The 23,844-nt window shown below is 44.6% G+C and overlaps 1 protein-coding gene across 4 annotated transcripts in view; it reads left to right on the top strand.

Annotated features, from left to right (window-relative positions):
• The first annotated feature begins 228 nt into the window (after positions 1–228).
• The window catches only part of uba6 (ubiquitin like modifier activating enzyme 6), a 336,534-nt gene continuing 312,918 nt past the window's right edge, over positions 229–23,844 (top strand). For 2 of the 4 annotated variants that reach the window (XM_059970137.1, XM_059970135.1), the window contains exons 1-2: positions 7,837–7,857; positions 12,200–12,272. In XM_059970137.1, coding sequence (XP_059826120.1) covers positions 7,852–7,857; positions 12,200–12,272 — 79 coding nt within the window. In that variant the 5' untranslated portion in view covers positions 7,837–7,851. Of the gene's footprint in view, positions 312–7,836; positions 7,858–12,199; positions 12,273–23,844 lie in introns of those variants that run through there. The other 2 variants (XM_059970138.1, XM_059970139.1) reach the window with 2 other exon arrangements.

The raw sequence follows: 23,844 nt of genomic DNA, 5'->3' as shown, positions 1-23,844 counted from the left end.
CATTTAATTACATTATTAGCAATTATATTAAAAAGGAGTGGGTAACACACTCTTCCCCGTGGAGTCCCATTCCCAATCCTATATGCTCTCGAAATTGTTCCCACCCTCGCTTCTATCACATAAACAACTTTGAATCCAATTGAACTGCAGAATTCCTTCAGCGCTCCACATGCAATCGGTCACCGGAATTCCGGCAACTGAGACACGCCCTCGTACCATTGACCCGGAAGTATAGCAACTGGAACCAGAAGTGAGACGGCGTTTATTCAGTACCCACAGCCGGCGGGAGTCGCACTGTTGCTGTCTTTTCGGTGAGTTGTGATGTGATAGGCCGAGCACGGAGCTCCCGCAGTAGAAGGACAAAAGGCAGAATAGGAGAGATAGAGAAACGGAGGAGAGAGGGTAGAATTGGGAGTCTGCTAGTAACAAGAACACTTTGCAGGAGGGGAGCCCAGACTCGATTTGTTCTCTGCCGGTCATCTGGGCTCAGGCCCGTGGCGTCACGGGTTTGGGGGATGTTTTTGGCCTCAGTGCCGACTGCCTGATTTTACCTGTGTTGATGTGGGCTGGCTGATAGCTCTGATACTGGTGATAGCGTAGTTGGTGCCAGTGTAGACCTAGCATCGGTTCAGACAAGCTGGCTTTGATGACACCAGTGCAGACCGGTTGGTGATGTTTTTATAGATGCTGTGGCCAAATGGCCTTGCCGTCTTCGGTGCGTGCCACTGTCATTACAATTCTTCACTATTTTCAGAGACAAAATGCACAGTCCCTGCCCTCATCGGTAATCTTCATGAAGGGATAGAACACAATAGTACAAAAACAGGCTCTTTGCCCATCCAATCCATTCCAAATTATTAATCTAGTTAGTTCCATCGACCTGCACTCCCAGTGTATAGTCCCACTTTAACCCACCTTTAACTTTCCCTATAACACGTCCTCAATTCCTGGCAACATAGCTGTAAATTTTCTCTGCACTCTTTCAATTTAATGACGTATTTCCTGTAGGTAGGTGACTAAAACAGTGCAGAATACTCCAGACTAGGTCTCATCAATTACTTTAACATAACACCTTAACCCTTGTATGTAGTGCTTAATGAAGACTAGCATGCCAGAAGCTTTCTTTATGACCCTATCTGCCTGTGACGCCACTTTCAAAGAATCATGGATCTGTATTTCCAGATTCCTCTGTTCTACCACACTGCTCTGTGCCCTTCTATTCACTGTGTAAAATTAAATTCCATCTGCCATTTTTTCTGCCCATTTTTCCAGCTGGTCCAGATCCCAATGCAAGCTACACTCCCAGTTTTGATGTCATCCGCAAATATATTCCAGTTAATCACAATATCATCCAGATCAGTTTGCAGTTTTAGGCTCCTTATTTTAGAAAGGATATACTGACATTGGAGAGGGTTCAGAGAAGATTCATGAGAATGATTCCAGGAATGAAAGGGTTACCTTATGATGAATGTTTGGCAGCTCTTGGGCTGTATTCCCTGGAGTTCAGGAGAATGAGGGGGATCTCAGAAACATTCCGAATGTTTAAAGGCCTGAATAGATTAAATATGGCAAAGTTATTTCCCATTGTGAGGGTTTCTAGGACAAGAAGACAAAACTTCAGGATTGAAGGACGTCCTTTTAGAACTGAGATACTGAGAAATTACTTTAGTCAGAGAGTGGTAAATCTGTGGAATTTGTTGCCATGAGCAGCTGTGGAGGTCAAGTCATTGGGTGTATTTAAGGTAGAGATAGATAGGTTCTTGATTAGCCAGGGCATCAAAGGGCATGGGGTGAAAGCAGGGGAGTGGGGATGACCGGAAGAATTGGATCAGCCATGGTTTAATTACCCAGTCCAGAATTTCCACTTTGTTCAAATCCTTGAATCAATTCTGAAAATCCTTCTTCAGTGACTGCAGGTGTAAGCAGTCCTTGTGCAAATCACTGTGAAAGAGAGTGCCATACTTTCCATGCAGGGAAACTGAGAACATTCTTCTCTCAATGATTTACTTATATAAGGTCAGATGAGATTACCGAATTTCAGATGTGTTGTCCTGACAAGTACTCACTGCTTGCAGAGCTATGTTTCTTCCTGTGTTCTAGTGCCTCATCCTTTTTTTTTTTGGAAGCGCCTGCTCTGCTAATCATCAGTCAGGTCTCGTGCCCAAGTTAGTATGCCACTTATCACCCCCACACCCCCATGAATCTTGAACTCCTCCATACAACTTTATTTCCCCCTTAGGACACGTTACCAACCCCATTTGGAATCACTGGTCTAATCCAATTTACTATCTCATCTTGAATGCCAAGCAACTGAATCCTCTTGAAGACATCCCATGCGGAACCTTGTCAAAGGCCTTGCTGAAGCCCAAGTTCCAGAAGACTGGAAAATTGCGAATGTCACTCTAATCTTCAAGAAGGGAGAGAAGCAGAAGAAAGGAAATTATAGACCAGTTAGTCTGATCTCAGTGATTGGGAAGATGTTTGAGTCAATTATTAAGGATGAGGTCTCATTGCATTTGGAGGTACATGATAAAACAGGCCTTATTCGGCATGGGTTCCTCAAGGGAAAATCTTGTGTGACAGATCTGTTGGAATTCTTTAAAGAAATAACAAACAGGATAGACAAAGGAGACTTGGTTGATGTTGTGCTCTTGGATTTTCAGAAGGCCTTTGACAAGGTGCTTTGACACATGAGGCTGCTTAACAAGCTACAAGCCCGGGGTATTACAGGAAATATTCTAGCATGAATAAAGCAGAGGCTGATTGGCAGGAGGCAAAAAGTGGGAATAAAGGGAGCCTTTTCTGGTTAGCTGCCAGTGACTAATGGTGTTCCACAAGGGTCTGTGTTGGGACCTATTTATGTTATATGTCAATGACGCATTATGAGGCACAGGTGAGGCCTCACTTGGAATATTGCGAATGGTTTTGCTGACATTGGAGAGTGTTCAAGTCAAGTCAAGTCACTTTTTATTGTCATTTCGACCATAACTGCTGGTACAGTACACAGTAAAAATGAGACAACATTTTTCAGGACCATGGTGCTACATGAAACAGTACAAAAACTACACTGAACTACGTAAAAACAACACAGAAAAAAAAATACACTAGACTACAGACCAACCCAGGACTACATAAAATGCACAAAACAGTGCAGGCATTACAATAAGTAATAAACAAGACGATAGGCACAGTAGAGGGCAGTAAGTTGGTGTCAGTCCAGGCTCTGGGTATTGAGGAGTCTGATGGCTTGGGGGAAGAAACTGTTACGTAGTCAGGTTGTGAGAGCCCGATTGCTTCGGCGCCTTTTCCCAGATGGTAGGAGGGAGAAAAGTTTGTATGAGGGGTGCATGAGGTCCTTCATACTGCTGTTTGCTTTGCGGATGGAGCGTGTAGCGTAAATGTCTGTAATAGTGGGAAGAGAGACCCGATGATCTTCTCAGCTGACCTTACTATCCACTGCAGGGTCTTGCGATCCGAGATGGTGCAATTTCCAAACCAGGTAGTGATTCATCTTCAAAGGAGATTTACGAAAAGGATATGCTGAAAATGGAGAGAGTTCAAAGGAGGTTTATGAAAATGATTCCAGGATTGAGTGTCTTGTCATACGAAGAGTGTATGAAGGATCTAGCCCCATATTTATTAGAATTCAGAAGATTGAGGTGTGACCTTATTGAAATCTGTCGAATGGTGAAAAGCTTTGATAGAGTGGCTGTGGAGCAAATAATTTCTATGGTGGGACAATTTTAATACCAGAGGACACAGCCTCAGCATAGAGGGGCTTCATTTTAGAATGGAGATGAGAAGGAATTTGTTTAGCCAGAGAGAGGTGATATGACTAATGATATCATGACTGGAATTTTTTCCACAGGCAGCTGTGGAGGCCAAGTCTTTATGTATATTTAAAGCAGAGGTTGATAGATTCTTGATTGGTCAGGCATGAAGGGAATTGGGGAGACAGCAGGAGAATGGAGCTGAGAGGAAAATTGTACCTGCCATGATGAAATGGTGGAGCAGACTCAATGGGCCAAATGGGCATTTCAATCTGCTCATATCTCAGGTTCTTATGTTGAAAACACCCACTCCGTTGCCTTCATCAACTTTCCTGGTAGTATCCTCAAAAGTTCTTAAGATTGGTTAGATATGACCTACCATGCTGACTATCCCTAATCAATCCCTGTCTATCGAAATACTCATATACTTGGTCTCTTAGAATACCTTCCAAAGATTTTTCTATTGCTGATGTTAGACTCACCGGCCTTATTTTCTGGTTTATTTTTAGAGACTTTCTTAAATAGAGGAACAATATTAGCTATCCTTCAATCTTCTAGCACCTCATATGTTGCTAAGCATGATTTGAATATCTCTGCCAGGATCCCTACAATTATCTGCACTAGCCTCTTCCAGGGTCTGAGGGAGCACATTGTCTGAGGACTCTGTGGATGTATCCACCCTAATTTCACTTAGCAGCAGACACCTCCTCTTCTATAATTGCATATGTTCCATGACCTCACTTTATTGTCTCATAAAAAAAACTTAATCATAACTCATGGCCTTCCTCACAGAAAGACATGCTGAGATTCCCTAATAATGAGTTTAGATAAAGGGGTTAATCAATGTATTTTCCCTCAGCAAGTTTCAATGATATGAGATTGTCAAATGTAAAATTTGTGGCATTTAGGGAATCTGTGTGGTGCGTGAGAGTTTCTCTTGTGCAAACTGAGCTGCAGTTTGAAAGTAATGTTCCTATAGGCAAATGATTAAGTGAATGTGCATATTCAATTCCATCATCAATTAAAAAAAGTTACAACATGGTGACATCAAAATGACAGGTAAAGGGTTTAATTAGTCTTTGTGTGGAGGCCTTTTGAGAAGAAGTAGAAGTTCTCAAATGATCTTGAGGGAGAAATAAAACTGAATCATTTTCCTCTGAATACAAATCATACAGATGTTCAAGGTTTTGATGGATGTTGACAGGGTGAATGTCTCCCACTCAGTTTCATGCATGGATCGATGTGCCTCAAGGAGCAGTCACTCGGTCTGACCACAGCTGATGTGAGTGTAACACTCAGGTTCTGTTGGATGCATAAATCTAAGGAGGGCAGTCTCTGACCCCACCAAATGTATGAGATCAGGTGCAAAACCTCCTGTTTGGGTGGATGCTGCATGATGTGTTACCCTGTTACAAATCAGTACCATAAAATAACAGACGGTACATCATATGCAATTAAACGATTTAGCTTTATAATTCTGAATTTGACTAAAGGGTTAGTAAAGTAAAACAAAAAGAAAGGGGCCCATTTTAATGAAACAGTCTAATGTGCACAAGTTGGAGCTCATGGTTCCCCTTCCACAGGTCCTTCATCCATTTCCCTGTGCCTTGTCAACTCCCAACCAAGTCCACTCCTTTTTGGTGTCTATGACCTCTCCTTTCTGGCATCTTCTCTTCATCTTCCACTGATCAAAAGACCCAGATCACTTCAGTTTCAGACACACAAGAAGAAGAAAAAATCCCTTTATTGGACGGCACACATTCCAAATCCCCCGCTATCTTTAGCCAAACACTGCTGCTACAGAGAAACCATTACATTAGCAGTGCTTCTACAGAAAGACCATTACATTAGTAGTGAAACTTTTCCCAGGGTGTTACATGAGGAAGTCAAGCCACTTAAAGCTGTGAGGTCTGATAACATAACTAGGGACTGTGCAATCCAGTTAATGGTGGTTTAACAGATATCTTCAATTTCTCTCTGGAACAGTCTGCTGTCCTCTTGTGCTTCAAGGTGGCCACCATCCCGGTGCCCAAGTAAGCAACAGTAACCTGCCTCAATGACTACTGTCCTGTGGCACTGACCTCAACAATAATGAAGTGTTTCGAGTGGTTAGAAATTGCATTAAATTCTGTCTTCCTGCCACATTTCCAGTTCATTTATTGCTCAAATCGGTCCACTGTGATGCCATAGCTTCTGCACTGCGCTTTGTCCTGTCCCACCTGTAAAGTGGTCCTCCTATGCCAGGATGCTGTTTATGAACTTCAGCTCAGAGTTTAATACAATCATTCTTCAGAAGTTGGTGGGTAAGCAGTCCTTGTTAGGTCTCAACACCTCTCTCTAGCTGGATCCTGACAGAAAGTCCCCAGTTAATCCATGTTGGCAAAACATCTCTAGTTCCATTATGCTGAGCACCACCAGCCAGGGCTGTATCCTCAGCCCACTACTATTTACACTGTACTGCTAGATCCATTTCAACTGAATCACCAAGTTCGATGATGAAACTATATGGCCTCATCAGCAATGATGATGAGATGGTGTACAGAGAGAAGTCAGAGCAACTAGTGGTAGAGTGTGAGTGCAATAACGTGACTCTCAACATGGACCAAAGAGGTGATTGTGAATGTTAGGAAGGTGCAGGCTGACCACTCTTCACTGTACATACACGGCTCATCTGTGGAGAGAGTTAGCACCAAGTTTCTGGGAGTTCACGTAATGGATGATTCACATACACGGGGAAATCTGCAGATGCTGGAAATTCAAGCAGTACGCACACAAAATGCTGGTGGAACGCAGCAGGCCAGGCAGCATCTATAGATGTACAGTTGACGTTTTGGACTGAGACCCTTCAGTCCTGACGAAGGGCCAGCAGTATACTGGACACTTATGGGTGTCAGGGAAGGGAAGTGTGCACAGCCACAATTACTACAATTTTTGCAGCTGATCCCCAGTGGGCTCAATAACAAGCTGTTCTAAAAAGCCATCTCATAGACATTCTACAAATTCTCTCTCTCGAGATCCATTGCTGACCTGATTTTGCCAATCCACTCGCATGTTAAAATCCCCCACAATTATTATAACACTGCCCTTCTGGCAAGCCTTTTCTATTTCCTGTTGTAATTTGTAGTCCACATCACTGTAGCTGTTAGGCAGCCTGTATATAACTGCCACCAGGTTCCTTTTACCCCTGCGATTTCTTAGCTCAACCCATAAAGATTCTGCACCTTCTGTTCTTATGTCACCTCTTTCTAGTGATTTAATATCATTTCTTACCAAAAAAGCCATACCACCCCCTCTGCCTACCTGCCTATCCTTCCAGTACACTGTGTATCCTTGGACGTTCAGCTCCCAGAGACATGCATCCCTTAGCCACATCTCAATGATGGCCAGGGCATCATACCTGCCAATCTGTAGCTGTACGACAGGATCATCCGCCTTATTCCTTGTGCTGCGTGTATTTAAGTATAACACCTTAAATCCAGTACTTTTTGCTTTGATTGCACAGCAACAGTAACTCATCCCAATGACTGCAAATTTGCCCCATCACCTGCCTGTCCTTCCTGACATCTTTACTGCTCATTATCTTAGATTTATTTCTGTTTTTCCCCCTCCTCCGCTCTATCATTTCGGTTCCCATCCCCCTGCCAAATTAGTTTAAACTCTCCCTAACACCTCTATTAAACCTTCCTGCCAGGATATTGGTCCCCTTCGGGTTCATGTGTAACCCGTCCTTTTTGAACAGGTCATACTTCCCCCAGAAGAGATCCCAATGATCCAAGAATCTAAAACCCTGCTCCCTGCACCAGTCTCTCAGTCACGCATTCATCTGCCTGATCCTACTATTCTTGCCCTCACTAGCATGTGGCACTGGTAGCAATCCTGAGATTACTACCCTGGAGGTCCTGCTTATCAGCTTCCTTCCTAACTGCCAGAAATCTCTCTTCAGGACCTCCCCCCCTTTTCCTATCTATGTTATTGGTACCAACATGTCGCAAGAACAGCTGGCTGTTCGCCCTCTCCTTTCAGAATATTCTGGACCGGATCCGAGACATCCCGTACCCTGGCACCTGGGAGGCAACACACCATGCAGGTATCTCTATCAGGCTCACAGAATCTCCTGTCTGTTCCCCTGACTATGGAATCCCTTATGACTACTGCATTCCTCTTCTCCCTCCGTCCCTCCTGCACAACAGCGCCAATCTCAGTGCCAGAGACCTGGTCACCGTGGCTGTCCCTCGTCAGGTCATCCCCCTCAACAGCATCAAAAACAATATACTTGTTGCTGAGGGAGGCAGCCACAGGGGTGCTTTCCACTATCCGGGCATTTTCGTTCCCTCTCCTAACAGACACCCAGTTTTCTGACCCCTGTAGCCTAAGGATGACCATCTCCCTGTAGCTCCTATCACCTCTTCACTTTCCCTAATAAGCAGTAGGTTATCAAGCTGCAGCTCCAGATCCTTAACACGGTCTCTGAGGAGCTGCATCTCAGTGCACCTGGCGCAGATGTGGCCATCAGGGAGGCTGGAGGTCTCCCAGGATTCCCACATCTGACACCCTGAACAAAGCACTAACCCTGTAAGACATGCTACCTAATTCTACTGGAATGAAACAAGGAAAAATAAGTCTACTCACCCACTTATCTCACCAAACACACAAACTTTTTAAACCATTAGCTCTTAACATTAGCTGAGTGAGCCCTGCCGTTCCTCCATCTGTCCAGGCTGATTTGCCAAGGGCAAAAAAAGAGTTGGTGCCTCGCTCTCCCCTCTTCCTGTTACTGCCTAAGCCCGTTGAGCCAAAGCCCTACACTCTGCTGCCCTCTGTATAGGGTGGTCTTCTTTTTAAACTCTCTGTCCTGTCCTGTCTATGTCACGCGCCTTCTTGTACTCGGAAGAAGTTTTTTTAAAAAACTGTCTTCCTTCAGAATTTAGCTCTCATGCCGTTCTTCTTGTCCCGATCCAAAAAAATTTTATGTGTGTTGCTTGGAGTTTCAGCATCTGCAGATTTTCTGGTGTTTGTGAGTAGTAATCTTACTGCATTATGTGTGCAAGTTGCATGTATGTGTACTGAACCCTGAACCAGGGGAATGTTGCTTCATTTGGTGGTATACATGTGTATGGTTGAATGATAACTGAATTTGATCTCAGATGGAACTAACCTTGGTTGGCATGGACAAGCTGGTCTCGTTACATCTCACTGCATTATATTTGTTTATTAATGCAGTGAAGTGTAATTGCCTTGTATGTTACGTACAAGTTGTATGTACTGTGTTGTGCACATTGGTCTGGAGGAGCATTGTTTCATTCACCGTATACATGTGTATGGTTGAATAACAATAAATTTGAATGAACTTCATGACTAACCTTGGTAGGTATTGACAAGTTGGGCTGATTGCATTTCACTACATTAAACGTAATGCAATGAGGTATAATCACTTTAAAAGCAATGCCTGCAAGACTAGCAAGAGGAAGTATTAACCCTCAACAATAATGATCAGTTAGGCATCGAGAGGATCTGTATTTACTGACAAGTACTTTTATTGCCTCACCTAAACAGCATATAAATTTAGAAACTAAATACTTGTGTGCACATCCACTAGTTTCCATGACCCTCTGTAAGCAGTCAAGGAATAGGGAAGGTAGTCCCAGGAAAAGGAGTCTATGCTGGCCAGACAGTCTTCTTGATCCCAGTGTAGCCTCCACATTTCCGATGTGGGGTTATCCACATTCGCGATGTTTGGTCTCTGGAGTTGTCACTGCCTGTGCTCCTGAAATTCTCCAATCTTATTCTGATTCTTTTCCTAATTGGGTCAGTCTATGATGTTACAAATTCATTGGCATAGGCTCATCTGACCTGTGTTAGTTTCAGCCTTGTGCCTAGGTAGTTCCTTTTGTTATTTCCAACTCAGATCCAAATCAGTTCAGCTAGGTCATACAGACACTGGACTCAGACATCCACATCACAGGCTGTTCCTTTTGCAAACCTGCCATTTTACATAATATACAGCTTCTTATCTGATAACGGTATCAGGTTTAGCACATCAGCCCAAGAAACTCCTTGTGCTATGTTTAACTGCTCTGATTGAGCTATCCCTGAGTGAGAACCTGTTCATCAAACAGTTCACAAAATGGTGGCTGCAAGGACAATCTCACAAAATGGCTGTTTCCATTCCTGCAAACATATGGCAAGAACAAAATTTTTTGCTTTGGACTTTTCTAGCACCTTCCCTCATTCCTGTTCACTGATTTGTAGATTGCAGTTCTTTCTGGCCAACATCTCTCTCCTCTTGATCTTAAGATCATTATCCTTTTGTTCTGTTGACTGCCATGGATCCCCAGTAGGTGTGCAACACTTCACATTACATAAAGGTAAAAGTAACATTTACTTACTGAATTCACACCCTTTTTAAACTAACAATCATTTCTGTTTTTTAAGAGCATCATCCTTTAAGTTTCATGTAATTTCAGCCTTCTACCTTTTAAGTTGATACACATTAAGCAATACAATAATCAGCGTACATAAAATTAGTATTACAGCAGTTTGTGATACTATTCTCACCCATGATATTCCCTCTAATTTTTAGTAGTCAGTGTGCGCAAAAATCTTATGTTGTGCATATTTTTTTCCCGTGACAAAAGTATGTGCGCACTGAATGCACACATGGCACAGTTTATGTAGGTTTACAAAATACTTGACATAAAACTGCACAGAATAACAACAAAATAACATACATATTTAAGTCACTCAGATATTTTAATATTTAGCTAAAAGATTATTTTCAATAAACTATATTAATTGCTACATTATTTTAGGTAACTAATCTTTTGTGCATACATTAATTTCCTTTGTGCGCTGGTTGAAAAACGTGTGTGCACGCACACGTCTGAGAGGGAACTTAGCTCACCCATGGATGCATTTGAATATTTGAAATCCAATCCCAAAAATCTAAATCACTTCATTTGCCTTATCGGTCATTTTAATTGCCTTAGCGTGTTTAGTCCTTTGGATTATCTGCCTTGCCTCCTCCATGCACATTTTCAGTCTGCAGTGAAGTGAAGAATCACTAGCAACTCAGTAATGTCCCACAAATATGGATCCGTATCAGTGCATTGGATTGTGAAGTTCTCCTTCGTCATCTTACAATGGCCAGATCTGGTTACGTTTCCAATGGTAACATTGTAACTTTCTAAAGGGCTTTGTTTCTATCCTTTGGTATAATTCTTGGCTGCTGTTGCTATATGTGTCTTTTGAGGAAAGTTATTTTTGATCACTGACTGTTCTCCAAGTTATGGCATTACTACAGGCAGTCTCCGAGTTATGAACATCTGACTTATGGACAACTCGTACTTATGAACCGAGGAAGGAGAACGCCGTCCGCCATTTTAAGTCAGATCGTGACACCGTTCGCCATTTTAAGTCGGATTGCGATGCTGTCCGCTATTTTAAATCGTTGCCATTGGCACTGTGTCAGGAGTTTAACTTTGTATTTGGCTTAAATTTTTCTTAGTAAGATTCACCCTGACCCCGCGTGACCCCCCCCCGCCCCCGTTCCGGTCAGCTGGTGGCACAGTAAGATCAGCGCCGGGCTGGAGAACAGAGTTTCGATCCAGTGACAGTCCGCACCCATGCTGAGTTGATGTCGAGCTCGCAACTTAACCTCGTAAAAAAAAAACCACTGCCACCTCCAGTTTAAATAACCACGTGGAATATTGTGGAGGATCAAATGCTCAAACTCAGCACAGCCCCCTCTTATCCCACTTAGCCTGTCTCAGTACAGTGGTCCTCAGGACCCAGCAGACCTCGGGAGCTGGCGCAGCTTGGGACTTGCTGCCGGCAGTGCTTTTGTTCCATTGACGGGAAGCAATCGTGATTGAAAATAAAGTGGAAATAATAAAGCGTATGTAAAGATGTGAAACATCATCGATCATTGGAAAAGCGTTAAGCTACTATCGGTCAACGATTGGACCAATTTTAAAGGATTACGGATAAAGTGAGAATAATGGAGCATGTGAAATGACCTGCCTCGATGAAATTACTACGCAACGCAGTGGTTTAATTATTGGAATACATACGTTTCTTAAGTGTTTTATATGCATAGAAAGGTAAAATATATACTATATACTAAGACAAACGTTTGATGAACTGACGCTAAATAATACCGGATGTACTTGTTCCGACTTACATACAAATCTGACTTAAAGATGGACTCAGGAATGGAACTTGTACGTAACTCGGGGATTGCCTGTATTGACATAGCTTGTCCACTGTAATGGTTCTGGATCAAGACTGACCCAAAAATTCCATTCCATTGTAACAATTCATTGTTCCCTTCATGTCGAAATAAACCTTTCACACACAAGGATAATTTACGCACTTACTTCCAGTTTCTTTCTTAAATTATTTCAAGCCCATATTTTGTATTTGTTTTCTAGATAATCCAATCCAGGTTCCCAATTGCCTTTGGACTCAAGCCATTCATTTTACTTCACTCAATTTCATTTCAAGGTAGGAGAGGCACATACCAGTGTATTTTTCTTTTTCTCTTTTTCTTATCTTTTTGACCAAACTCCTGTCATTCTCAGGATGAGGGAACAGAAAATCACCCCCTTGATCAGGTATGTTCCCATCTTTTTAGGACAGATGTTCCATCCTCAAATCTTCCAAGTTAAGACTTGGATTGTTACAGGCCGACAATGATAACTTTCCTGTTTCTCCTCCCAATGATTTTAGCTGGTTGATATAGTATCACCCACTTTTACCTGAAATAATCAGTACATTGTATGTTGTACGCTGATGATTTACATTGTCTATAATTTCAAAGGGCCTGCAAACTTTGGATTTAAAAATGAAGTGGGTTGTATATTCTAATCATCACTCTGTCCTGGAACTAACTTTTGAGTCAAAGTAAGCTTTATTGCTTCTTCTTTCCTAGTTGATGAGCTGCCACATAATTGGCTTCATTCGATGTCTACCAACTCTTGTACCCACTTTTCAGAGATAATCCCATCTATTTTGGGTTCTGACAAATCTCGTCCTAATAACACCCATTCCTCTCATGTCATGTTTATACGGGGTATAACCTGTTGAAGATAAGCATTCCTTATTATCAATGCATAAGACAAAACTACTTGTCATGTTGTTGCACCATTTTGGCAACCATAATTTTTAGTATTTCACTCATCCTTTCCACCACTCCATTAGATTGTGCTCTATAGGGTAGATGAAATTTTTGCCTGATCCCTAAAAGTCCATGACATCTTGCATTATCTGTACGGTAAAATGTGTGCCTTGATCGACTCGGGGGTAATCCCCAGTGAGTAAATACCCTTTTCAATAAGATGTGTGTCATGGCTTTAGCTGTGTTTATCAGTCAGGAAAGCTTCCACCCACTTGGTGAAAGTATCTACTACTGCAGGAATATATTTGTACCCTCCTGTTGTGAGTGGTAGAGGTCCAACATAATTCATCTGCAAATTATTCCAAGGCCCTTCCACTGGTCTAATATGTCGGAGGGCTCTTTCGACACATTTTCATCAGGATTCTATTGTGCACTGATAAAACAATTCTTGAGATAGTGCTCCATCTTAGGCTATCAGCACACCACCTTTATCTTTCCCTGGGTTCTCTTGGCTCCCTGGTGTTCCCGTTTATCATGATACCAGTAGGCAATTCAGTTTTGTCCTCCCTCTGGAACCACAAACGCTCCTTTGCATGGGAATACTCCATCTTAAACATGCAAGCTCCTGTGCTCTTCGTATATTTCTGACCCGACGATCAATCTTATTTTCAGAATCAGGTTTAAGATCACCAGCATATGTTGTGAAATTTGTTAACTTTGTAGAAGTACAATGCAATATATGATAAATGTATGCTTACCATATTTAGATTTTTCTATATATTAAATAGGTAAGTTAAAATAAGTAGTGCAAAGACAGAAATAAATAAAACAAAAAAACAGTGATGTAGCGTTCATGGGTTCAATGTACATTCAGAGATCAGATGGCAGAGGGGAAGAAGCTGTTCCAGAATTACTGAGTGAATTTAATGTCCATTTAAGAAATCTGATTTCCATTGATCCCATGAACACTACCTCAATTTTTTATTTCTGCTTTTTTTTCACTACTTATTTTAACTATTTAATAGACATGTACAGTTGCAAGAAAGCCTTTGTAAATCCTTTGCAATTGCCTGTGTTTTTTGTATTAATTACTCATAAAAATATGGTCTGATCTTCATTTGCCACAGTAATAGATTAACACAATATGCCTAAACTAATAACACAAAAACAATTGTACTACCTCTCCAATACTGAGTACACCATTTATTAGTCTACGTTCAAAAAGTATGTGAACTTTTGGGGTAATACCTTCTACTATAGCTATTTGGAGTCAGGCGTTCTAATCAATGAGATGAGATTGGAGGTGTGATTTGTAGGTGTGCCCTGCCCTATATAAAACAAATGCAAAGTCATGTTACTGACAGAGCCTGTTTTTTTCAAGAAAGATCTGTTTATGTGCATCAAGCCTTGATCACAACAACTTTCAGAGGACCTTAGAAAAGAATTGTAGAGATGCATGAAGCTGGGAAAGGCTACAAAAGCATTTCTAAAGACCTGAGTGTTCATCAGTCCACAGTAAGAGAAATTGTCTACAAATGGAGGAAATTCAGTACTGTTGTTACTCTCCCTAGGAGTGGGCATGCTGCAAAATTGCTCTCCAAAGAAAAACATTGCTGCATGTCTTAAGTTTTCAAGCCATCACCTGGATGTTCCACAGCACTTTTGAACTTCTGGGGCAGTGTTCTGTGGGAGACAAAAGTTGAACTTTCTGACAGAAATGCACATTACTGTGTTTGGAGCAAAAAGGGCACTGCACACCAACACCAAAACCTCATCCCAACTATGATTCATGATGGAAGGAGCATTGCAATCAACATTTGGAATTTATTAGTAAGAGCAAATTAAAGGAAGGCAGAAGCAAGTGCAGCAGCCATTGTCACAGTGGCCGTCATCTGACTGGACTATAGAGTGGTGATCGTAAGGCTTTAGCCCTTTGAAGTATCAGTGAAGAGAGGCTTCATTCAGAGAAAGGAAAGGAAAGCTCAAGTAATTTTCCTTCCCTTCTTTATATCTGCTCAGCTCCGACAGTAGAGATGCCAGGCAGGATAGTGAAAACTTCTTCTTGCAGGATGTGGAAACCTTCAGTGACCCTAATGACTACAGGTGTCAGAACTGCATTTAGCTGCAGCTTCTCACAATCCCCATTAATGAGTTGGAGGCTGGAACTGGATGAACTCTGGCTCATTAGGGAAGCCTAAGAGGTGACTGATAGGACATATAGAGAGGAAGTTACACTCAAGTGACAGTCAGGAAGGGGAGCTGGGTTAAGGAGCCAGTACAGAGACCCCTGTGGTTATCCCCCTCAACAACAAGTATATCTCTTTGGATACTGTTGGGGCGGGGGGGGGGGGGGATGGAGATGACTTTATAGAGGAAAGTCTCAGTAGTTAGGTCTCTGGAATTGAGTTTGCTTCTGTGACTCTGAAAAGTGGCGAAGAAGATGCACGCTGTGGTGATACAGGATTTGTTAGGGGAATGGACAGACAAGAACAAGATTCCTGGATGCAAGGGTCCGGGTTATCTTGGATCGAGTCCTCAGCATTCTTAAGTGTGAGGGTGAACAGGCAGAAGTCGTGGTCCATGTAGGTACCAATGACATGGGTGGGATGAGTGACCAGGTTCTGCATAGGGAGTCAGGTGCTAAGTGAACAGACAGACAGACATTATTGATTCCGAGGGAAATTGGGTTTCGTTACAGCCACACCAACCAAGAATGGTGAAGAAATATAGCAATATAAAACCATAAATAATTAAATAGTAATAAGTTAATCATGCCCAGTGGAAATAAGTCCAGGAACAGCCTGTTGGCTCAGGGTGTCTGACACTCCTAGGGAGGAGTTGTAAAGTTTGATGGCCACAGGTAGGAATGACTTCCTATGACGCTCAGTGTTACATCTCAGTGGAATGCAGGATCACCAGGGTTGTGATCTTGTGATTGCTACCCATGTCATATGCTAGTGAGGCTAGAACTAGGAAGATTATACAGTTTAACACGTGGTGCAGGAGTGAGGGCAGAAGAATTTTGGATTACTGGGCTCTCTTAGAGGGAAGGTGGAACCTGTAGAGAAGGTATGGAGAGGGACTAATATCCTAGCAGTAAGACTTGTTAATGCTGCATAGTGAGATTTAAACTAGAGTAGCAGGGGATGAGAACCAGATTGCCAGAACAATTAGTGGAGAGGTTGTGGAGGCAGATGTTGGTAAGACTTCAGACAAAGTTAATCAAAAGGTTGAGCATGGTGCAACGATAAAAGGAAAGGCAGATAATAGTGCTGAAGAGGAGGTAACTGGTTTACAAACCAATGTGTAGTGAGGAGAGGCTGTTGATAGGGCAAAATTGCAGTCAACAGGATGAGTTACATCATAAAAGGCAGACAAAATTGAAAGAGGTGAATACAGGGTGGAAGATGTTATATCTGAATGCATGTAGTATATGGAATAAGGTAGATGAAATATTGTGGATAGAGCTATGGAACTGCAAGGGTAAAAAGACCTTGATGAGTGTTGTATACAGACCACTAAACAGTAGTATGGATGTGACCTACAAATTACTACAAGAGATAGAAAATGCATGCCAAAAGGACAATGTTACAGTAGTAATGGGGTCTGCAATATGCAGATAGATTGGGAAAATCAGGTTGAGGGGGAATTTCTGGACTGTCTACGACAGTGGTCCCCAACCAGCGGGCCACAAAGCATGTGCTACCATGGGCTTCAAAAGGCTTCAAAAATGGCTTGAAGCTACCAAAGCATAAGCGAGGAAACAATATGATTTGTCGATATGAAACGATATGAGTCAGCTGCACCTTTCCTCATTCCCTGTCACGCCCACTGTTGAACTTGAACGCGCGCGAGGTCATCAGTCGCCTAAATGCAGTGATACCCTCACCCCAGGGATCACTGGTTGGCCTCAGGTATCTGGCCACCTCGTGTGGCCAGCGAGAAGTGCCATTGATACTGGCCTGGAGCGCGGACAGATGGGCCGTTTAGCACACTGAATGTTCGTAGGGAACCTGGTGCTAAAATATTCGCATATGACCTAATTTGGGCTCGGTTTCATAAGCAGCAGAGCAGCTACCTTGCTGCAACTTACTGAAAGTCATCCCTCAAGCCAAACTTCTGTCGGCTGCTCTCTCTGGACTGCGACTGCCGCGGCCCCAGTACCTCCGGCCCTTACCTTGTCCTCTCACTGATGTGTTGCAATGAACTTATATGTTCATACGAGGAAAGTATGCACTGTGTGTTTAGTATCCAAATGTTACTTAAAATGTTATGATTCTATTGAATTATAAGTGAGTTATAATTGACTTATCACTATATTCATGCATGGAAAATATGCACTGTGTATTTACTATTAAATTCATTAGATAAACACTTTTAGAAATGAAATTGAGTGTATTAGCCACTTATAAGTGACTTATAGTTGACTTATCACTTTTACTCTGGTCGTGATTAACATATTCGGCTGGTCTGCAAAAATATTGTCAATGTTAAACCGGCCCACGGTGCAAAAAAGGTTGGTGACCCTGGCCTACAAGATGGCTTTTTAGAGCACATTGTGGTTGAACCTACTGGAGGATCAGCTATTCTGGACTGGGTGTTTTGCTATAAACCAGAATTAATTAGCAAGCTTAAGGTAAAAGAGCCCTTAAGGGAAAGTGATCATAATATGATCAAATACAACCTGAAATTTGAGAACGAAAAGCTAAAGTCAGGTGTGTCAGTATTACAATTGAGTAAAGGAAATTACAGAGGCATGAGAGGGAAGTTGGTTAGAATTGATTGGAAAAGAACACTGGCAGGGATGAAGGCAGAGCAGCAATGGCTGGAATTTTTGGGAGCAATTCAGAAAGCTATGATATATAAATCCCAAAAACAAAGAAGTATCGTGAAAGCAAATTGTCACAACTATGGCTAACAAAATAAGTTAAAGCCAACATAAAAACCAAAGAGAGAACATATAATAGAGCAAAATGTAGTGGGAAGTAGAGGATAGGAAAACTTTTAAAAGCCAGCAGAAGGCAGCTAAAATGTCATTAAGAAGGTAAAGATGGAACATGAAAGTAAGTTGGCTAATAACATTAAAAAGAAAACCAGAAGTTTCTTCAGATACATAAAGTGTAAAAGAGAGGTAAGAGTGGATATTGGACCGCTGGAAAGTGATGCTGGAGAAGTCGTCATAGGGGACAACAAAAAAGTGGATGAACTGAATAAGTATTTTGCATCAGTCTTTACTGGAAGACTAGCAGTATGTTGGAAGTTCCAGACTGTCAAGGGCATGAAGTGTGTGGAATTACCATTACTAGAGAAAAGGTTCTTGGAAAACTGAAGGTTCTGAAGATAGATAAGTAATTTGGATCAGATGGTGTACATCCCAGGGTTCTGAAAGAGGTGGTTGTAGAGGCATTAGTACTGATCTTTCTAGAATCACCGATTCTGGAATGGCTCTGGAAGACTGGAAGATTGTAAATGTCACTGCATCCTTCAAGCCAGAGAGAGGCAGAAGAAAATAAATTATAGGCCAGTCAGTCTGACCTCAGTGGTTAGAAGGATGTTGGAGTCAATTATTAAGGATGTGGGGTACTTGGAGGCATATGATAAATAGGCTGCAGTCAGCAGGGTTTCCTCAAGGGAAAATCTAACCTGATAAATCTGTTGGAATTCTTTGTAGAAATAGCAAGCAGGATAGACAAAGGAAAATCGGTTGATGTGGTGTACTTGGATTTTCAGAAGGCCTTTGACAGGGTGCCACACTAGAGGCTGCTAAACAATCTGCAAGCCTATGGTATTACAGGAAAAATTCTAGCATGGATAAAGCAGTGACTGATTGTCAAGAAGCAAAGAGTGAGAATAAGGGAGCCTTCTTTGGCTGGCTGCTGGTGTTCCACTGGGGTCTGAGTTGGATCCAATTCTTTTCACATTATATGTCAATGATTTGGATGATGAAATTGATGGCTTTGTTGCAAAGTTTGCAGACAATATGAGGATAAGTGGAGAGACAGGTGGTTTTCAGGAAGTAGAGAGGCTACTGAAGGACTTGGGCAGATTAGGAGAATGGGTAAATAAATGGTAAATGGGATACAGTGTTGGGAAATGTATGGTCATTCACTTTGATAGAAAAATTGAAAGGGTTGACTATTTTCTAACTGGAGAGACAATACAAAAAACTGAGGTGCAAAGGGGCTTGGGAGACCTTGTGCAGAATTCCCTAAAGGTTAATTTGCAGGTTGAGTCTGTGGGGAAGAAGGCAAATGCAATGTTAGCATTCATTTCAAGAGAACTAGAATATGAAGCAACAATGTAATGTTCAAACTTTATGAAGCACTGGTGAGGCCTCACTTGGAGTATTGTGACAGCAACACACACAAAATGCTGGTGGAATGCAGCAGGCCAGGCAGCATCTATAGGAAGAAGCACTGTCGACGTTTCAGGCCGACACCCTTTGTCAGGGTCTTGATGAAGGGTCTCGACCCAAAACGTCGACAGTGCTTGTTCCTATAGCTGCTGCCAGGCCTGCTGCATTCCACCTGCATTTTTTGTGTGTTGCTTGAATTTCCAGCATCTGTAGATTTCCTCATGTTGGAGTATTGTGAGCAGTTTTGGGCCTCCTATCTTAGAAAGAATGTGCTGAAACTGGAGAAGGTTCAAAGGAGGTTCATGAAAATTATACCAGGATTAAAAGGCTTGCCATATGAAGAGGGTTTCCTGTTTTCACTGGAATTTGGAAGAAATGGGGGGTGACTTCTTTGAAACCTTTTGAATGGTGAAAGGTCTTGACAGAGTGGATGCAGAGAGGATGTTCTCTATGGTGGGAGAGTTTTAAGCCTCAGAATAGAGGGGTGTCCTTTTAGAACAGAGATGAGGAATTTCTTTAGCCAGAGACTGGTGAATCTATGGTATTCTTTGCCAATGGCAGCTGTGGTGGCCATCTTTATATTTAAGGCAGAGGTTGATAGATCCTCATTTGGTCAGAGCACGAGGGGATTCGGGGAGAAGGCAAGAGATTGAGGTCGAGAGGAAAATTGGATCAGACATGATGAAATAGTGGAGCAGACTCTGGGCTAGGTGGTCTAATTTTGCTCTCTTATCTTATGATCTTATGGCTTTTTTTTATTATTACAAAATCCTTTATTACAAATATGGGTGCTATACAATATATACAAAACAGTGGCAAACACAATTACTGCACTACAAATAGACAATAGACATTACACCAGAATGTTGCCATCCCTATCCACGATGGCATTTACACCCCGCGGAGCCCAACGGTCTCGCAACTCCTCCAAGGCCGCTGTGGACTGCGCGTGTTCTTTTTCAATAGTTACCCGGGCACGAACATACCCCCTAAACATTGCCAGGCAGTCTGCCCGGGGAGATCCTCCTGCCACCTGTTTCCAAGACCCACGGATGGCGTATTTCGCCAGCCCCAGGAGTAAGTTGACTAGGACATCCTCATCCCTCCATGCCCCCTTCCTTACTGGATGACCATATATAAACAGGGTGGGACTAAAATGCAGCCAGAAGGCGAGAAGCAGCCCACGTAAATATGCAAAAAGAGGCTGCAGCCTCACACACTCCATGTACATGTGGTACATGGTCTCCTCCAGCCCGCAGAAGTGGCATGTGGGTGGGAAGTCCATGTACAAACTGAAAAACTTATTGCAGGGCACTGCCCTATGCAGTACCCTCCAGCCGAGATCCCCCAGGTGCATGGGAAGAACCCCGGCATAAAGGGACTTCCAGTGGGGACCCTCCTCACCTCTGGGTGGAAGGACCAACCGCCATGGCGTGTCGGGACGGTGGACAAGGGCAAGGAAGTGGAGGATGTGGAGTAGCAGCCCATACAGATACCTCCTACTTGCATCCCTGAATGGGACTGTGGGTATCGATGAGAGACGGCTCAAGTTGTGTGGACACGGCTCCCGGAGAAGATTGCGGGGTCTGGGCCCGACCAGCAGCTCGGCCTGAGTCGGTCCACATAACTGAGCCGCACCGACAGCCACTGAGGTAGGGCAAGGGTCGGCCAGGACCCCGCCCGCCTGAGGAGGGGATTCCCGGCCTGAGGCGACCATGTTCCAGACTCTCAGTAGGTCCTGAAAGAAGCCGGGCAGACTCCGCAAAGCAGTACGGCTGACACCCGCCGGTGGTAGTCGCATGTCTTCATGAAGACAGCAGCCCCTCCGGAGGAAGAAAGTCGCCAACACGTGCCACCTGGGAGGGTGCTCGGCGTACAGGAATCTCTGCAGAGTCCTGAGGCGGAGAGCTGCCAGCTGCGTTCGGATGCACACCAGCGACTGTCCGCCCTCTCCCACTGGGAGGCTCAAGACCGCTGCAGAGACCCAGTGTTTCCTGTTGCCCCAGAAGAAGTCCACTAATTTCCTCTGCAGTCTTGCAACAAACGGGGCAGGAGGGGCCAAGGTGACCATCCGATACCACAACATGGAGGCCACCAGCTGGTTTATGACCACCACCCTGCCTCGATAGGAAAGCACCCTGAGAAGGCCTGACCAGCGCCCCAGCCGGGCCATGACTTTCGTCTCCAGGTCCTGCCAGTTCGCCAGCCAGGTCTCCCCAGAAGGACTCAGGTAGACTCCCAGATAGAGGAGACGCCTAGTACTCCACTCAAAGGCTCTCATCTCCTCCGGCAGGGAGTTCACCTGCCACTGACCCACTAAGAGTCCAGAACATTTCGCCCAGTTGATCCTGGCGGAGGATGCCGCCGAGAAAACGTCTTGGCACTCGCGCATCTTCCGCAGGTCATTGGGATCTGTCATCATGAGGAGTACATCATCGGCGTAGGCCGAGAGGACAACCTCCATGTCCGGTTCACGCAGAACCAGATCTGTCAGTCTTCGCCGTAGGAGGCTCAGGAATGGCTCGACACAGATTGCATACAATTGACCGGACATGGGGCATCCCTGACGTACTCCTCTCCTGAAGGGAATGGGCGCTGCCAGTGATCCATTGACCTTAACAAGGCACTCTGCAGCAGAGTAGAGGAGCCGAACTCGGGCCACAAAGTGTGGTCCGAGCCCAAAGGCCTGCAGAGTGCCCACCAGGAAACTGTGGTCTACCCGGTCAAATGCCTTCTCCTGGTCAAGAGAAAGAAACGCTGCCGGGGACCCAGTCTCCTGGTGCAGGTGGATCAGGTCCCGTACTAGGTGGACATTGTCCTGGATGGAGCGGCCCGGGACTGTGTAAGATTGGTCAGGATAAATCACCTGTCTCAGTACTGAACCAAGACGGTTGGCCATTGCCCGGGCGAAGATCTTGTAGTCCGCGCACAAGAGGGAGACCGGGCACCAGTTCTTTAGCAGGCGAAGGTCTCCCTTCTTAGGCAGCAGGACCACAACAGCTCTCCGCCATGAGAGGGGCAATTCCCCGGTGGCTAGGCTCTCCCCTAGAACAAGGCTGTAATCGACCCCCAGGACATCCCAAAAAGCCTGATAAAACTCCACACTCAGACCATCTAAGCCAGGGGATTTACCCCTCCCGAGTTGCCGAAGGGCAGCAGACAGCTCCTCCCCAGTCAGGGAGGCGTCCAGACGCGCTGCGTCCTCTGGGCTGACCTTTGGCAAATCTTCCCAGACCTCACTGCACGCCCCCGCATTTGACGGATCCGGTGAGAATAAGGACCGATAGAAAGTGCGGACTTCTTCGATAATTTCGTCAGGATCCGTGATGGAGGAGCCATCAGCAGCCAGTAGCTCCACCAGCTGCTTTTGAACTCCCCGCCACTTCTCCAACGAGTAGAAGAAGGGTGAGCCGCGGTCCAAATCTTGCAGCATTTGGATCCGCGACCTCACATACGCACCACGGGACTGCTGAAGCTGCAGATTCCTGAGTGCGTCCTTCTTCTCCTGGTATTCCTGCCACGTTTGATGGTCTCCACCGGTCGAACCAAGACGGGACTCTAGGTCAAGCAATGCTCTCTCAAGCCGCTCAATCTCAGAGCCCCGCCTCTTTGTCGACCCCCTAGTGTACTCCCGACATAAAAACCGGATGTGGGCCTTGCCCACATCCCACCACAGCCGTAGGGAGCCAAACTCTCTCCGTCTCCCTCTCCAGGTGGCCCAGAACGCTCGGAATGAATCCCGGAATCGGCTGTCCTCCAGCAGCCGGTTGTTAAAGTGGCAATACCCGGATCCTACCCTAGGGTGCAGAGGAGTAAATTCCATCCACACAAGGTGATGATCCGAGCACGACACCGGCCGCATGGAGGAAGCCGACACGCGGGAGACATAAGCCTGAGAGATATACAGGCAGTCTATCCGGGAACCCCCCTCTCTTGATCTTCTGGAGAAGGCACTAGAGTCGGGGTGAAGATTCCGCCAGCTGTCCACCAAGTCAAAGGAGCCGACTAGCTCCTTTAACTTTTTCACCAATGCTGGGTCGCGTTGGAGGCCCGAGCGGTCCTCCACCTCGAGGGTACAGTTGAAGTCTCCCCCGAGGATGAGGCAGTCCCCCGGATCGATGGAACTTAGCAAGGTGGACAGCTGACAGAATAGGCGCGTCTGCATCACCCCGCGCCTCGGAGCGTACACGTTGATAAAATGTAACGGTACACCATCCAGGCGCACAGCCAGGTGGAGCAGACGGCCGGGCACAACATCTTGGACTCCTACGATTTCTGACCGGAAGGTTGGGGCCAACAGGATCGCCACCCCACTAGAGTTGGAGCTAAGGTGACTCATGTAGACCCCGCCCTGCCACTCCAGGAGCCAAGCGGACTCGTCCCCCGGGGTGGTATGGGTTTCCTGCAGGAAACTCACCGCGTATCTTCCGTCCCTGAGGACTGAGAGATTGTTATACCTGCGGGGAGAGCCCCTGCTACCGTTCACATTGAGACTAGCAATGGTAAGCTTCATGTCGGGAGCACACTAGGCCTCAGCACCAGTCCCCTTCCCACTGAGAGCTTGGGCTGCTTTGCTACTTCAGGCTCTGGACAGCTTGCAATAG

The sequence above is a fragment of the Hypanus sabinus genome, chromosome 5, assembly GCF_030144855.1.
Source record: "Hypanus sabinus isolate sHypSab1 chromosome 5, sHypSab1.hap1, whole genome shotgun sequence".
Lineage (NCBI taxonomy): Eukaryota > Metazoa > Chordata > Chondrichthyes > Myliobatiformes > Dasyatidae > Hypanus > Hypanus sabinus.
Note: the sequence above shows the minus strand (reverse complement) of the source record. Positions and strands in the feature narration are given on the sequence as shown.